General features: G+C 43.2%; 1 protein-coding gene across 1 annotated transcript in view; it reads left to right on the forward strand.

Annotated features, from left to right (window-relative positions):
- The first annotated feature begins 553 nt into the window (after positions 1-553).
- atr (ATR serine/threonine kinase) overlaps positions 554-16860 on the forward strand; it is a 55746-nt gene continuing 39439 nt past the window's right edge. Inside the window, exons 1-20 of the mRNA XM_056295622.1 lie at positions 554-677; positions 2007-2098; positions 2425-2577; positions 2958-3892; positions 4199-4341; positions 4992-5168; positions 5329-5492; positions 5733-5885; positions 6018-6216; positions 7407-7663; positions 8064-8260; positions 8720-8820; positions 9269-9440; positions 10250-10405; positions 10730-10924; positions 11518-11613; positions 12755-12844; positions 14441-14536; positions 15885-16015; positions 16332-16475. Coding sequence (XP_056151597.1) covers positions 625-677; positions 2007-2098; positions 2425-2577; positions 2958-3892; positions 4199-4341; positions 4992-5168; positions 5329-5492; positions 5733-5885; positions 6018-6216; positions 7407-7663; positions 8064-8260; positions 8720-8820; positions 9269-9440; positions 10250-10405; positions 10730-10924; positions 11518-11613; positions 12755-12844; positions 14441-14536; positions 15885-16015; positions 16332-16475 — 3704 coding nt within the window. The 5' untranslated portion in view covers positions 554-624. The remainder of the gene's footprint in view (positions 678-2006; positions 2099-2424; positions 2578-2957; positions 3893-4198; positions 4342-4991; positions 5169-5328; positions 5493-5732; positions 5886-6017; positions 6217-7406; positions 7664-8063; positions 8261-8719; positions 8821-9268; positions 9441-10249; positions 10406-10729; positions 10925-11517; positions 11614-12754; positions 12845-14440; positions 14537-15884; positions 16016-16331; positions 16476-16860) is intronic.

Consider the following 16860-nt stretch of genomic DNA (forward strand, 5'->3'; position numbering starts at 1 on the left):
CATCTGCCTCTTTAGCCCGTTAGTCTTAAAAGCGCCATTTCTCATTTAATGTTAAGGATCAAATTTTGTGTGGAAATTGTCGCTTTCATCATTCAATAAAACTGGTGCATAAACGTGCAACGAATAATTGAAATACCCCTCTTTTTGAAAAGTGGTTGCACCCAAGCTCGACCGCCTTCAGTTCAGAGGGCATTGCCTCTGCCTCGGTTTCAACTTCAAAAGATTTTCAAAATTATTATTACAAAATAATTCCTGTCCTTGTTTCATGAAATTCAACAATCAAGGCGTTCGTAACACTTGTGTTTTGAGCTTCAGTAGTTGCCGTACCATGTCAACGACGTCATTTTGGAGCCAAAGTTTTTCGAAAGTCACGGATTGGCTTTAGTTATTTCCCACCCGCATTTCGCAAAGACCCGCCCTACTCTGCATTTAATTGGCTAGTACTCGCTTCCTCCGTTGTGTCAGATTGGTTAGGGTTAAGGTTTAGCCAATCAGAGGCATAGTAGGGGCGGGTCTTCGCGAAATGCGGTGGGAAAATGCACCAGTGTGTCACATATTGCCAAGAGATACATGCGTTCATGACTTTAGGGTGTAAATAGTGACACACGCGCTCCATCCCTGAAAATGGAGGGCCTGGAAATGTCTGCGATGATACCCGCTCTTCAGGAGCTAGCAAGGTAACTATAACCGGCTAAACTAACGCTAGCTAACGTTTATCTACTCAGGCTACTAATCAAATGCGACAGACAGCTTATCGAGAATGAAATAGCTTGAATTGCGCACGCTGGTTCATCTCTTAACATTGTTTCTCTACCGCGGTGAAGATGGCTTGACGTTTAATTTAAGCTGAATATTCGCCATTGAACTTTCCGTACTCAGATCAGCTAAGACCTCTTCTCTTTCTGATGACTGTAGTCTTTCACAATCAGTGTGTTGCTTACTGCAGGTAGGAGTCATTCATTTAGTTTATATTTTTCAGAAATAATTGACTCCTGCTTTCATATAAGTTGACGTTTCACAAAAAGTTCACCTGCAGTAAAACAACACACTGTAATTGTGAACGACTACAGCCATCAGAATGAGAAAATGTCTTTTTAGTGGATTTTTAGTGAATGTTTTTGTTTTTCAGAAATGACTTACTCCTGCTTCCATATTACTTGACTTTTCACAAAAATCTCACACGTAGTAAGCAACACACTGTAATTGGGAATTACTGCAGCAATCAGAATGAGAAAAGGTTTTTTTAGTGACTGCGTTTTAGAAATAAATGACTCCTGCTTCCATATAAGTTTACTTTTCACAGACATTTCACCTTGTAAGTTGTACACTAATTGAGAACTACGATAGCAATCAGAGCCTGCACGGTGAGGCAGTGGTTAGCGAGGTCGCCTCACAGCAAGAAGGTCCTGGGTTCGAGCCCCGGGATAGTCCAACCTTGGTGGGTCGTCCTCTATGTAGCGTTTGCATGTTCTCCCCGTGTCTGTGTGGGTTTCCTCCAGGGGCTCCGGTTTCCTCCCAAAGACATGTAAGTCAGGTGAATCGGCCATACTAAATTGTCCCTAGGTGTGTGTGTCTCTGTCTCTCTCTCGGCCCTGTGATTGCCTGGCGGCCTGTCCAGGATGTCTCCCTGCCTGTTGCCTTATGACTGCTGGAAGTAGGCTCCAGCATCCCCGTGACCCTGAGAGCAGGATAAGCGGTTCAGATAATGGATGGATGGATAGCAATCGGAATGAGAAAAAGTGTTTTAGTTGATTTTTTTTTATAACTGAATATTTTTTCAGAAATAATTGACTCCTGCCTTGTAGTAAGCAACACACTGTAATTGGGAGTTACTACAGCCATCAGAATAAAAGAAGAGAAAAAGTCTTTTTAGTTGATTTGAGTATGGAAAGTTCAAAATCGAATATCAAACGTCAAGCCATCTTTACCCTGGTTGTTTTCTTACTGAAATCCTCTGTTGCTGTCATTGCTCTCTAAATATCTTCCCACTCATGCGATAATTGCAGAGCCAGTGCAGCTGATTACAACCAAGTGGTGCAGAAGCCCCGACAAATTCTCTGTCAGTTCATTGACAGAATACTCACAGATGTGGATGTTGGTGAGTCAGGCAGACTGCTAGTTATATACTGCTAGTATATAACTTATTCATATCAAAGCCTTTGTCTTTTCGTACTCTACCTTTTCAGTAGTTGTCATACTGTCCTGTAGTGTTCCACAGAAGTCATAGATGATCACTTGTACCTGTATTTATTTACATATTCGAAGTGTCAGATATATTGTATTTCTCTGAAAGGTTTTGTATTCTTTGTCTTGGTTTATGTCTAAATTGTGCTGACCTGTAAATCCCAGACTGTAATTATATAAACTCTTGTTGATTAAAGATTAATCTAACCTTGTTTGGTCTTATGGCTTTTGTTCTGCCAGTGGCTGTGGGACTTAGTAAGAAGTCCATCTCAGAGCCTGCTTGTGTGATGCTGCTGGACTTTGTGCAACACATCATAAAATCTTCCTCTCTGATGTTCGCCAACCCTGCCTGCCAGCCTGCAGAGTACACAGACACTATGGAGAGCTGTATTGGTGAGAGACAGTCCAGGATTTGCCAACACGTAGTGTCTTCATTAATTTATCCCTTGCACTCATTCAGGACAGTACTGATGTAGAAAGATAGCTTGGATGTCAGAGGGAAAAGATAAGTGAGAGCTGTTTATTTTAAGGGTTACCAGACAGATACCTGCCATCTTGGCCATTTTATTAAATTAAGCCCACACCACCTCTAGAAGGTGCAATGGGATTTTCTATTATCCTAGATCCTCCTGTCTCAACTCCTATCATAACATAAATCAGTAGTAAGTTAATCTACTTTATCTTATTAGTCTCAACAATAGTAGAATTTCAATTTTACGATGTCATTCTCTCTCTCTCTCTCTCTCTCTCTCTCTCTCTCACACACTCTTCAGAGTTCAGCAGGTGGGTGGTTGGACGGTTGCTACGAGTGGCAGCAGCACCTGGCTGTGATGTCATCCATGGATATGTCTCTGCAGTGCTGTGCTCCTTACTACATACACTCCGAATCAGAGCGCCAGTCATCTTCAGCTGCCTCACCGAGGAACTACTTTTGTTGGCCCAGGACCTCAGTTACACTCTGTATACCCATGTCACTTCACTGGGAGCACTTGGACATGCTTTGGGTGCTGACACACAGATTAAGTGGCCTGTTCCACTTCAACACTTCTCTCTATCCTCTTCCTGCATCTCAACCTACCTCACACCCTCACCCCTCTCACTATCTTCACCCGCTGCCTTGGAATCACTTGTTGCTGTGACGCTTGGTGTCATGTCCAACGTCCTGAGGGGGGTGGTCTCCAGACGCGATTTGGGAGCGGCCTGCGAAACGGCCTGCTCTTTCTTGGCCTATGGCAACATCAAACTGAGGAAGATCTCAATGGTGATGCTGAGGCAAATGGTGGAGTTGGGAAGGTTCCCCGAGAGGCAGAGCCAGGAGTTCTTCACAGCCTTCCTTCAGTTGCTTGAAACACACTCTTACATATACAACACAGACACATCTGGACACTTATGCATAGATAAGCAAAATCTCTATGAGGGAGAATTGCTTAAGCTGACTCACTGTGTTTTTCAGTCTTCTGGTGTGACAGGCACACACACAGTGGTTTTTGAGCCCATCCACCTGTCACAGCTCTTAGAATGTGTTTGCACCCTGGGAGGAGCAGGCCTGGTGCTTGGGTCAGAGGTCAGCCAATCACTCTGCCTGCTCTTCAGCTTCCTACTCTCTGTAACCCCGGACCATGAGAGCGCCGCGCTGCTAAGGAGGCAAAGAGTCTCAGAGATGTGCAAGACCCTGACACAAACTGTTGGAAAAGAGAATCAAGCTGAGGTGTCATTATGTTCTCTCTCTCTCTCTCTCTCTCTCTCTCTCTCTGTGTCTCTCTCTCTCTTCCATCATACATTCATTCTGTCACTCCCATTCGCTCTCTTTCTCCTTTTTCTCTTTGTTTCTGTCTGGTGAATGTCAGTTTGCCACAATAGCAGTACTATGACCCATGCAGTAAAAGGGATACTGTGTTGGAAAATCATTTTAAAGGACTTTTGCTTAAAACTCCTGGGCTCTTAATCAACATTTATTGTGCCCCCCCCCCTTTTTAAATTTCTGAAAGAGGTCCGTTGTTTCGTTCCTTTGCAGTGTGCGGAAGGTTTTCTCCTCGCTTCACTAAAGGGAGAGGTTGCTGTAGTGATGCGGGAGTTTGAAGGAGGAGAGACAGTTGCTCAGAGACCTTGCTTACCTGTCACCAGCTCAGTCAACAAGAAACCAAAATCTCATCCAATGTGAGTTCTATTATTTTAATTAAGTGATCCACTGGTCACTGTATGCTGTTTATGTGCTATAATTAACACAAACTCAAAATAAAAAAAATATTTATAATTCCTTTATATTCCATCCATTATCCAAGCCGGTTATCCTGACTAGGTTCACGGGATGCTGGAGCCTATCCTAGCAGTCACTGGGTGGCAGGTGGGGAGACACCCTGGACAAGCCGCCAGTCCATCACAGGGCCACCTGTATAATACCTAATCCAAATTATATAAGTGATATTTAAAAATAAATTATTCTGTTAACTCATGGTAAACAGGGAGTTGGTACGTCTGCTTATTTTTTTTTCTAATGTATGAGGTGTAATATGAAGAATTTTTTTTCCACTTAAAACTGATAAAACAGATATCCTATATGATATCACGCGCAATATTTATGGATACTTGTGTGATGTCAGCAATGCGAGTGATGGGATATTCAATGTCATGCCTTCAATAACCAGTGATGAATTCCCTGTTAGTTGTTTATACTGTCATGCATTACATCACCCTCAAATCATTTGTCTTGAAGACAACTTTGCATATCAAAAGCCTACATCTACGGTGTCTGTTATGTTTTTTTCCCATGGGTTTCTGCGCCTCTGTGTTGGGTGGTGTGTTACCAGCGAGGTGGACATGTGTGCTCAGAGTGAGGTGTGGGCCACGATGACAGGCCGGCTGAATGAACTGTTGACCTCTCTGAACTCCAACTCCAATGACGCTGAGACCACCAAGACTCCTTTTGCCCTGGAGGGCCTTTCCCTCATCCTACATCTGGCTGCTCGTTGCTCATCTCCCACAAGGTAATACACTGGACACACATATTCACTCTCTCTGCCGTTACACTCTGAAGATTTTTCACTTTTTCTTTTTCCCATGTTTGCTTCATGCTATGCTTTTTCTTTTCATCACTGAGTTTCTTGTTTCACCTCGCTCATTCATCACTCATTTGATCTTTGTCAGTCAAATTCCTCTCCTGTGGGTGTCTCTTGAGACTCTGGCCAGGGTCTTGAAGAGCTGTCAGTCAGTATTGGAAGGTGGAGTTCAACCTGATTCTGCCCACTCCCACATTAAGTCTGCCTTTCAGAGCACTGTCAGGGTGTTTGACTCTCTCCTCTACTTGACCAGTAAGGGTACACACATAAACACACACACACACACACACTCCACTCATGAATGCTTATGCTTACAAGCACAGCTATGAGACTTGTTACAGATTTAAAGATTTAACATGCTACTCAGATTTCAACCAGGCCATCCTCGCACTGGCTTGGTTAAAACTTGGTTTGACATGCATTGAGCATTGCTCGTCTGTAATGTGAGTATGTAGTATATACATATGAGATTGTGTCTGTGTGTTTGAACAGTGAGCAGCCAGGGTGCAGAGAAGCTCCAGCACCATGTATGTGCCCTGCTGTCTCTTCCCTGGGTTTGTGAGAACAAGTCTGCCGCAGCCTATAAGAGCTCAAGTTTTCCTTCCAGTTTGCCTGCCCTTGCTGAGAGACTGAGCTCACACTGTTGTGAGTATCACTGTCATATCACAATTATCACCATCAAAGAGTCTTTGTTTTACACCAAACTCATTCATTAGATTTGCAATGGCAAAATCTTGGAGATGCTGAAATCTGTGTTTGTGCATGTGTTGTCGGCAGCTCCTGAGATCCAGGCGGAGTGTGTGTCACTGCTGGCACTACTGCATCGTAGTGTGTGTGAGAAGTGGCGTATTTGTGTGTTTTCCAAGGCACTGCAGTGTGAAGATGAGGTGGTCCGAGCTGCAGCGGTCAGGGCCTTCCCTTTGCTGCTGCACCACCTGGGAAGTGCACAACACAGTCTTATCAATACCACTCTACTGTAAGTACTCACACACTGGCTTGAAGCTCAAGTCCTATCACAGTGATACCTTCTGGTCAGTGGTGGTGCACTGTAAAATTTACTGAGGAAGCCAGTCAGCTTGGTATGGAGATCACATTTCCATATGATGGTAATAATATGGAGATGGAGATATCATTATTACTTGCTTTTACAAACCAGAATAAACGAGTGCCGTTACTGGGGTAATTTGCACTTATATCCCATTCCTCGGGAACCACAGCATTTACAAGGCTTTTGTGGATTACAAAACAACACGAGGTGCGATTTATTTTCTCCAAATACTGCCTGGCCTCCTTTTAGCAAGGGTAGCATTTCACTGACCACTAGACAGCGCAGAGGACATCAACTACACATTGTAATGCACACACAGAGGGGCGCTGTTTCACTCACTGCACCAGCTAAAGAAGGAAAATGTGATAATACATGGAAGGTTTTGATAACAAGGGAAACGGCAAAACTCAAAGACACAGGGAATAATGCATGGGAATAAGACTTGGGAATGATACATTTTGTTTTCTTTATTAGACTATATTTATGGGGAGGCCAGGCTTCCTTTGACCTCCGAGAGAAACTGCCGCTGCTTCTGATACTTTTAAAAAGTGTCAGTATAACTTCTCTGTAAACTACTCCCCAGGTGAGTAGTCATCCAGAGGAAAATGACTTCAAAATCAGTCTCCTCTCCTGCCAGTAGGATTGTTGGTGCACAAATGGTTGGCATATCCTTTAATAGCATTTTTATGGGTATGATCTTTGTTGATAAATACAGTTAAATCTATGTCATGACCTTTACAAATATATGAAAATGCTGTTACAATGGAGTAGTACCTGAAAGTAAGGCACCATTTTTGAGCCGTTTGTTCTTTTGGCTCTCTCTCTATGGCAAAAATGAATGACATCCAAAATAAAATACCCATATGACATCTGTAGTCCTCAAAATCTGAACCACTATAGTTGAGCCATTCTGTAGTTTACCTTTTTAAGGTAGCATGGATAGAACAAATAAATCCACCTTTAGTCAATGGCAGTAACTCAACATGGACATAATCTAACTTTTAGTATTTTAACCTCAGCTTGACTGTGTTTTTCAGTGGAATGGGGCCAATGTGTCTCCAAGATGCTCTCCAGTTGAGATTTAATTTTTTTTAATGTTTTTGTTCGATTGTCTTCAGGGCTAGGCTGGAAGACAGTTCAGAGCAGGTGAAAAAAGAACTTGCAAGTGCAGTTGGTCAACTGACTTGCATCATGTCAGAGTGCTCCCAGCTTAGTATCACTGACATGAAGCCCACACAATCCCCCAAGATGCTCTGTTTCTGCTTCAGCCTTGCTGCTGAGCATGCCAACAAACCAGCAACGTTTCTCGGAACAACTGTCATCATGCCCTTCCTGCCACTGCTCAGGCAACAGGCTCCCAGCAGTGTTAAACAAGGTAGATGTAGTCAAGTGTTCTCACTGGGATGCAACTCTAGTGTTAGATTCAGCTTGCTTAGAGAACCAGATGGGTTAAGTTTTTTTTTATTGTTACTGTCATTAGTTCTATTATAAAAAGTGGACTTGCAGCATTATCTGAAAGTTTTATGTAATCATAACAGAATATCATAGTCAATCAGCATGGTATATTTTTTGTTGTGTTTTACTTTTGCAAATGTACCTTAATATATGTATTGTAAAAACTCAAAGTTTGTCTGTACTAAAACCAATATATGCTTTTTTGTCTTTTTTTTTTTAAATACTGTTTAATATGTGGGAGCATCAGTACTGTTTGTTGCAAGTGATATTGTGTGCATGCTTTTTCATTTTTTATGTATCCTTGATTTTCATTTCCCCAGCTTTCATGGAAGCCCTGCCTCACCTCTGCCAACATGTGAACCTTATGGATGGGGGCAGCAGCTCCCATGCAGTTCTGTCTGCTCTGATTGGTTTAATAGAGGACCCCGATCCACTGGTCAGAACAGGGTTCAGCAAATCAGTGCGCTTCCTGTTAGCAGAGCTCATACCAAACCCTGACCAGGGCTTTCTCAGTGAGGTATGTGATATTGCTGTGATGCTGTCCATATCAAGCTGTCAGAGCTGGTTTTATGTGTAGGTTGGCCCATGGAGCAGGTTTCGAACTGCATTTGTTCGGTTTAAAAACCTGGAGAATTTGCTTGTCACAGGCTCATCTTGATGTTGTCAAAATGCAAAAATATAGACAAAACACCCATTATTAAATTATCTGTGTTGGAGACCGTGCTTGGATTCTACAAGGTATTTTATTCTTAAGATAAATTGTTACTGTCATTAGTTCTATTATTAACCAGTGGACTTAAGTGATCTCTGTGGCAAGATGCACATGGGAATCTGGGCTCTTCATGGTCAGATTGGATTAAAGCAATACAACAATTTTCTGACTTGGCCTCATATTGACTGTTGAATCATTTGTTTGATTAGCCGGACAGTTTGATCAAGTGGGGCTCTCAATGACACATGTCCCTCCTTGTCGTAGCTTCTGGTGACACGTCTGAAGGCGGCATTTACCAATGCCAAGGTCAACGGAGATGATGAGCTTCGCAACACTCTGATAGTCACCACTGGAGAGATTGGCAGGTATAGGCCCTCATATTGTTTACACATACAAGCACTTGCATAGAAGAACATACACACACGATAGGATGGGAGTTTTGTTATAGTCACTTAAAAGTTTATTATTTTCACCAACTGTGTCCCGGATGAGTAAAGCTTTATTCAAGCCTGTAGGCCTTGCCTACAGAGCTTAAACTAGCAGATTTAGTGTTTTTGGAAACAGGTTTTGAAGACAGGCTTTTATTGCTTGTAATATTGAAAACCATTTCCAATTCATTTGCAGCGCCTTTTATCGTTTCTACTTCTTCTTCGTTGTTGTCATCGTCTTCTTCTTTGTCTTCTTTGTCCTCTTCTATTGTAAATCACTTTGTAACAGTGTTTAGTAAACCTCAATGAAAAGTAAAGGTTACTTCATTCATTCATTCGTTCATTCATTGATTCATTTCTGTCTTTGTACCTTCGGTCTCTTCAGAGCGGCCCAGGGGAGTTTGGTTTCATTCTCCTTGCTGAGGCTGCTCCACTGTCTTCTATCCAAGTCCTCTTCAGTGTCTGTCGCTGCCTACACCCAGATCAGAGCCTTGGCCACAGCCAAAGGCCTCAAGCTGCAGACCCTCTTCAGTCAGTACAAGAACCCCATCTGCCAGGTTAGACCAGCTTGTTTTCTTTTGGAGTTGGTATATGCATTAGAAGTAATTGTATTTTCCGGGTAGTGTAGTGGTCTATTCCGTTGCCTACCAACATGGGGGTCTCCGGTTCAAATCCCTGTGTTACCTCCGGCTTGGTCAGGCATCCCTACAGACAAAATTGGCCGTGTTTGCGGGTGGGAAGCCAGATGTTGGTATGTGTCCTGGTCGCTGCACTAGTGCCTCCTCTGGTTGGTCAGGGCGCCTGTTGGGGGGGGGGGGGGACTGGGGGGAGTGGCGTGATCCTCCCACGTGCTACGTCCCCCTGGCAAAACTCCTCACTGTCAGGTGAAAAGAAGCGGCTGGTGACTCCACATGTATCGGAGGAGGCATGTGGTAATCTGCAGCCCTCCCTGGATCAGCAGACAGGGTGAGCAGCAATTGGGATGGCTCGGAAGAGTGGGGTAATTGGCCGGATACAATTGGGAAGAAAAATGGGGGGGGAGGGGAAGACTAGGTCTGAACAAAAAAAAGAAGAAATAATTGTATTTTATTTAGTGGATTTTATCTGCTCTATTTACAGCACAAGGCATTTTTTTTATAGCATTCAATAATTTAATTAGACTGGAAAATTTCATCCACCCAATTATGTATTTCTTCTAATGTCCACACCAGATTTAGTATTTAGTGTAAAAGGCACAAGAGATACATTTGCATCAGATATTGTATTATTCTAAATTTCTGCTGTTATCAAGCAACTTGGAAGTCCTTTAACTGTGGACAAGTGGACTGTGACAAATCTGTTTCTTTTCTCTCTTCCCCATGCTTAGTTCCTGGTGGAGTCACTTCACTCGCGTCATGTGTCTGCCCTGCGGAGCACGCCAGACCAGAACAGCGAGTCGGCCCATCAGAGAGAGCAGGCCCTGGACATCCTTGCACAGACTGCACATGCCTTTGACTTCTCAGACCTCCACCGCTTCCTCAATGTATGCACAATCATGCAGTCAATGATTTTCAAACACACACATACACACACAAATGATTTGTCTGTGAAAATAGAGGCATAAGAACTTAGCTGTGTTGGTACATTGAGACCCTAATGTGTGTGTGTGTGTGTGTGTGTGTGTGTGTGTGTGTGTGTGTGTGTGCGTGTGTGCGCGTGCGTGTTTGTAAGACACTTTTTTTTTTCAGAAAAGCTTTTGATTTAACCGAGTAGTGTTTTTGTCGTCTGTTTTAATGCACTGTCAAGCACTTTGAGATTGTCTCTGACAATGAAAGGTGCTATTCAAATAACATTTGTTATTATTTAGCTCACCCTTCAGGTACTCCTGCCATACCTGGCAGCCAAGGCCAGCCCCACTGGCTCTGCCCTCATTCGCACCCTGGCCACTGAGCTGAAAGCTAACAGGAGAGAGATTCTAATTAACAACTTTAAGTACATCTTCAGCCACCTGGTCTGCTCCTGCACTAAAGAGGAGCTGGAGAGGGCCTTTCATTACTTGCAGGTATTATTAACTCACCTATCCCTCAAATTGTCACTCAAATACAGTATCTTATGTACAGAACTGCTCATATGATGCAACATTTCGGGAAGCAATAGTGCCAAAATGTTTGTGCAAGAAGATTCACATTCTGAAATTCAACACTGAAAGCGCTTTCAAGTAGTGTTGTAAATGGGGAAGTGAGCGGCGATGAAACGCATAAAATTAGATATCTTTAAAACAGTACAGAGTACATTATAATATGCAATTTTAGATAGACCAGCTAAAAAAAATATGTTGACCTGTTGCATCCCTTTGGAACCCAAACTTAAAAAAAGAAATTGATTCTTCTGTCTACCTTGCAAATAAAGACAAAACAAACGAGAAATATGCAAATGTAGCCATTGGTAGTTAATTTGTTTTGAGAACATGCTGTCCTTATAAGAAAACTCATCCATTATAAGCCCAAAATTCATGGGAAAGTATGAGAAGTTTGTTTTAAGCCACAAGGGTGATAAATGGGATGCCAGTCCTTAAATGCTGTTTCTTCCTTCTTTTAAAAAGATTACCAAGCTTAGAATAATGTAACTCTTTGCTAATATTTCATCTTGGCCCAGAGTGAGACAGAGATTGAGCTGGGCTCTCTGTTGAGGCAAGACTTCCAGGGTCTTCACAACGAGCTGCTGTTACGCCTGGGAGAACACTACCAGCAGGTTTTACACAGTCATACACACACACGAACACACATACTGTAGTGGACTTATGGACATAATCCCCCATAGCTTGTTGTTTGTATGTAGTTGACGTGCTTACTTTAAGGGCTTAGGGTGTGGCCATGGTGACACAGCGCCATGTGGTTGGGCAGGGTCGTGCATATAAGGGAATAAACCAAACACACGAGGGGGTGGTCAAAGAGAGAAAGTGTTTGTCTCTGTTTTCTCCCAACTTCCACACTGGTGACCCCAACGTGATGGCTTCCACTATGGCTCAGGAGAGGCAGTCAGCGACGAGGTTGATTTTGCCTGCAACATGCTGTATGTCTGTGGTGAACTCCGAGATGTAGGAGAGCTGTTGCTGCTGGCGGGCAGACCACGGCTCAGCCACCTTGGCCATGGTGAACGTCAGTGGTTTGTGGTCCACAAATGCCGTGAACGTCAGTGGTTTGTGGTCCATAAACACCGGTCCTCACTTCGCAACACGGCCTCCCACGGTTTCACGTCCCCAAGAGTCTGCAGTCAGCAGAATATGTTTTCATTCGCCACGACGCCCACCATGGTCCCCTGCAGCCTCCCTACAATGGCCTGTTCCGTGTCCTAGAGACTGGGAACAAGCACTTTGTCATGGACGTCGGTGGCAAGCCGGAGCGCATTTCTGAGGATCGCCTTAAACTGGCTCACCTGGACTTGGACCGACCTGTTGGGCTGACCCATCCCCTACCCTACCCCCAAGCCACCGCAGGGTCCCTAACACCCCTCCATTGGGAGCCCCGGCCCCCGCTCCCCTTCGGCAGAGCCATTCGGGCTGGACCATCCAGCCCCCGCCACGTTAACTCTTCCTATTATGGTGAATTCTGGGGGGACGTGTGTAGTGGACTTATGGACATAATTCCCCATAGCTTGTTGTTTGTATGTAGTTGATGTGCTTACTTTAAGGGCTCAGGGTGTGGCCATGGTGATGCAGCGCCATGTGGTTGGGCGGGGTAGTGTATATAAGGGAATAAACGACACACGCGAGGGGGCGGTCAAAGAGAGAAAGTGTTTCTGTTTTCTCCCAACTTCCACAATACACACATTTTCCTTGTTAATGGTATGTTTTTGTCTTTATTTGTTACGTGTGTTTCCGTTTTGTATGCAGGTGTTTAATGGCCTGGCAATCCTGGCCTCTTTTGCATCAAACGACGACCCTTACCGGGGTCCCCGGGACATTACCACACCAGAGTTAATGGTATGAGATTTATATTATAGCACATAAGATGCAAGCAGAAACAGTCGAACATTTTTGGCTTCAAGCAAATTTCCTTGACTTCTCTGATGATGGTTGGTGTTATTTCCACTGATCTGCCTCTTGGATTACAAGAGAGCTTAATTCAGCTATTGTTATGCAGAAGATTTTAATTTTTGTTTAACTTATCAATGCCTATGGTGATGCAGTAACTGCATCAGTGGTTGATCACTCCAAATACCAGAGATTCATATAAAATGAAACATTTTCTTCCAACCACCAAACAAGAAAAGGTTCTTCAACCTGAGTTTGACCCACTGATGTTGTAATATCTGTTAGCAAAGCACCTACAAGCTTGGTCCATTGTATTCGCTTTGTAGCCATCCATCCATTATCCAAGCCACTTACCCTAATTAGGGTTGCGGGATGCTGGAGCTTATCCCAGCAGTCATTGGGCGGCAGGCGGGGAGACGACCTGGACATGTAGGTCAGGTGAATTGGCCATACCAAATTGTCCCTAGGTGTGAATGTGTCGGCCCTGTGATGGACTTTGTAGCCATAACAATTTTTTTTTTTGTTTTTTTTTTTTTGTTTTCCCCTCTTCTTCTCCCCAATTGTACTTGGCCAATTACCCTATTTTCCAAGCTGTCCCGGTCACTGCGCCACCCCGTGTGCTAATCCAGGGAGGGCTGCAGACTACCACATACCTCATCTGATACATGTGGAGTCACCAGCCGCTTCTTTTCACCGGACAGTGAGGAGTTTCATCAGGGGGACATAGTGCATGGGAGGATCATGCTATTCACCCCAGTTCCCCCTCCCCCCCAAACAGGCGCCCCAACTGACCAGAGGAGGTGCTAGTGCAGCAACCAAGAACACATGCCCACAACCAGCTTCCTACCCGCAGACACGGGCAATTGTGTCTGTAGGGACGCCCGACCAAGCCGGAGGTAACACGGGGATTCAAACCGGCGATCCCCGTGTTGGTAGGCAACGGAATAGACCGCTATGCTACATGGATGTCCTGTAGCCGTAACATTTTCTTCAAACTTGTTACCACCTAATCTTGTGTGGCTAATCTTGTGTGGCATAACATTTTTCCTGTAAAGAAAGCTCTGCCGGAAAGTAAACATTTAAAATGAGCAGCTACAAAAATATTCATGATTTGAATTGGCCGTTGTCTTTAATACCCCCGTAATTGAGACATAAAGGGACTTTGTTTAAGTTTGTTACTTTTAACATTGCATTCCACTGTTTTGTCTTGTGGTGTTTTTTTATTGGTCCCGTCACTGTTTTGAATCCAGTGTGACAGCTTTTGCTCACACTGTGCACTTGTTGAATGCCTGAAGTTCAGTCAAATTGAGAAATGTTGGAATCTTCTAAATATACGCCTTTTTGCATTCTGTATTGAATTCGACTGTATACATTCCAGATGTAATCTTTTTATATTCCTTTCTATTTTAGTTTTTCAACAAATATCAAAATTACAGAGGGTGATTTTAAACAGCAAATCAAGACTTAGTAGATTTGAAGGCGCCTCCTCTTTCCCATTTCATCCGGCGGTTTTCCTAACTGTCTCAACCCATCTCTTTGTGGCAGGCAGATTATCTGCAGCCCAAGCTTCTGGGAATCCTGGCATTCTTCAATATGCAGCTGCTCAGCTCCAGTGCAGGGGAGAAGGACCGCAAGAAGCAGGTGGGTGGTCCAAGGCACTAGTAGCCTTCATCCTTACCTCAGGGAGCTGACATAACACTAGAACGACCGGGATTTCACTCCTACCTAAAACGACCATGGGCGGTCAAGATGACGCCGGTTTTTAAACTCTGTATTCTGTCAAGATAAATACCCAATTGAGATATTAATGCATTGCATATGTTAGTATGTCTGTTAGGAAATGACTGACACCAAAATTAACTTTTAACAACTATAATACTATACAATAAACAATTTAAACTTCAGAGAGATCTGAAAATAAATGTTGAAACAGTCCCAAACAACGAACGTAACTAAAAAACTACTAGAACGACCATGGGCATGACCGCCCACGGTTTTTAAACTCTATATTCTGTCAAGATAAATACCCAATTGAGATATTAATGCATTGCATATGTTAGTATGTCTGTTAAGAAGCAACTGACACCAAAACTAACATTTTAACAACTTTAATACTATTTTTCAAACAATTTAAAATCGCTGCCGTCCAACGCCTTCAAATACTGCAACGCCTTGGTGGTAGTCATGGTGCGTCTGAAACGGCGTCTGTAACCAGACATGTTGGAAATAATCAGAAATCAATTTTCGACTATTACTCTGCACTGGAGAACGCTAGTGTGTTTCTAGGACAGAGTAATTAACTTTGTGAAGGAAACGATGCAACCAACACAAATCATAAATAGTGACATGACGCCACAATCACGTGCAAATTACAAGCGGTCATTTTGACTGGTCATGGTCATTTTAGGTAGATGTTATAATAACTTTTTTTGTGCAATTGATCTAAAGTTCGTTTTAATGCAATATATGCAATTTTAGGGCCATTCAGGGAGCGGCAGGTCTGTATCTTTTTTTTCTTTTCACGAAGTTAATAAACTTTGTAAATCCAAAACGGTCACAATGACCGGCTTGGTTGTTCTAGTGTTAATGAGCGCATATTATATTATTCAGTCTCTCAGTCACATTGTGTATGGAGGTATTGTTACATGTCAGTATTGGTAAGCATGTGATTAAAAGTAAAGAGAACTCTCTGCTTAGAAGACCATGGTGTGATATTTGATATATCCCATGCATTGGTATTTGGGTGAGCATGTGATGGCAAAAATAGTCATAAGATCAGAGTTCCTGTCCCTAGTTTGACACATATAAAACTAGAGGAGAAAGGAGCACATCAGAATTATATTTAATTCTTTTGAGTGCAGGGAAGCTAGACCTCTTAATCTGAAGTGAACACCGTTTGGCACAAATATTTTCCACTGAAATTCACCAAAATTTAATGAAATTAAGGTAAAATGTGAGTGTAAACAGGGGTATTCTATTTTCTTTTCAGGGACTAACCAGTGCCATGGCTCTGATGCGACTGATGGGCTCCAAACATATCAGCTCTGTCAGGGTGAAGATGATGACCACGCTCCGTACAGGCCTCCGATACCGAGAAGACTTCCCTCTGCTTTGCTGCCAGTGTGTATACACACACAAACACACACGCAAACGCACACACATTTTTGGTAAATAATGCACTGGCTCCCATTGACATTTGGGATGCAGAGCTATCTTTTTCATTGAAGGACTCACAATCCTGAGTAGCCACACGCATTAATTTGCACACGCTCAGATGCACAAAGTGCCAGTGTTTGTGAAGTTGCAAAGGACTTGGGTTGTGCCCTTCTAGCAGTTTGACACAAGGGCCTTAGATGTGGCGAATGAAAAAACTACTGCGATTACATCATATTGTTTTGTTTTCTTGTGAATCACTCCGTATTTCCTGTGTGGACAGGACATGGGAGTGTTTTGTCAGGAGCGTGGAGCCCTCCCACCTTGGTCCTTTACTAAGTCATGTGATTGTAGCGCTCCTCCCGCTCATCCAGCTGCACCCAAAAGAAACAGCCGCCATCATCCGCTTCCTCATTTTGGATAACAGGTAACGTGCATGTCACTACTGCTAGATGAGGGAAAAATGGATTTCCAAAATGCTGACTTTTAGACCATGAACACATCTAAATCTCAGTTGAGAAAATTACGCCCATGCAGTTTTTATAATGTATAATTGCTTTAGTTATGTGAGTTATAGAACTTACTTCATCAGTTACGCTCCAAGTTAATATGTCCGAAAGTCACCAAAAGGTTAAGGATTAAAAGGTTTTCAGTTGAAAGTGGTAAATTCAGAAACAAGGATGTAAATTGGGAAAAAATTATCAAGAAGGTTTAGAGGCTCATTAATATGCTGAGTGTGGGGCACTCCAGTGGCTCACCTGGTAGAGCACGTACCACATAATGCTGAGTAATGCAGCGGCCTGGGTTCAATT

The sequence above is a fragment of the Lampris incognitus genome, chromosome 16 (genome assembly GCF_029633865.1).
Source record: "Lampris incognitus isolate fLamInc1 chromosome 16, fLamInc1.hap2, whole genome shotgun sequence".
Taxonomy (NCBI): domain Eukaryota; kingdom Metazoa; phylum Chordata; class Actinopteri; order Lampriformes; family Lampridae; genus Lampris; species Lampris incognitus.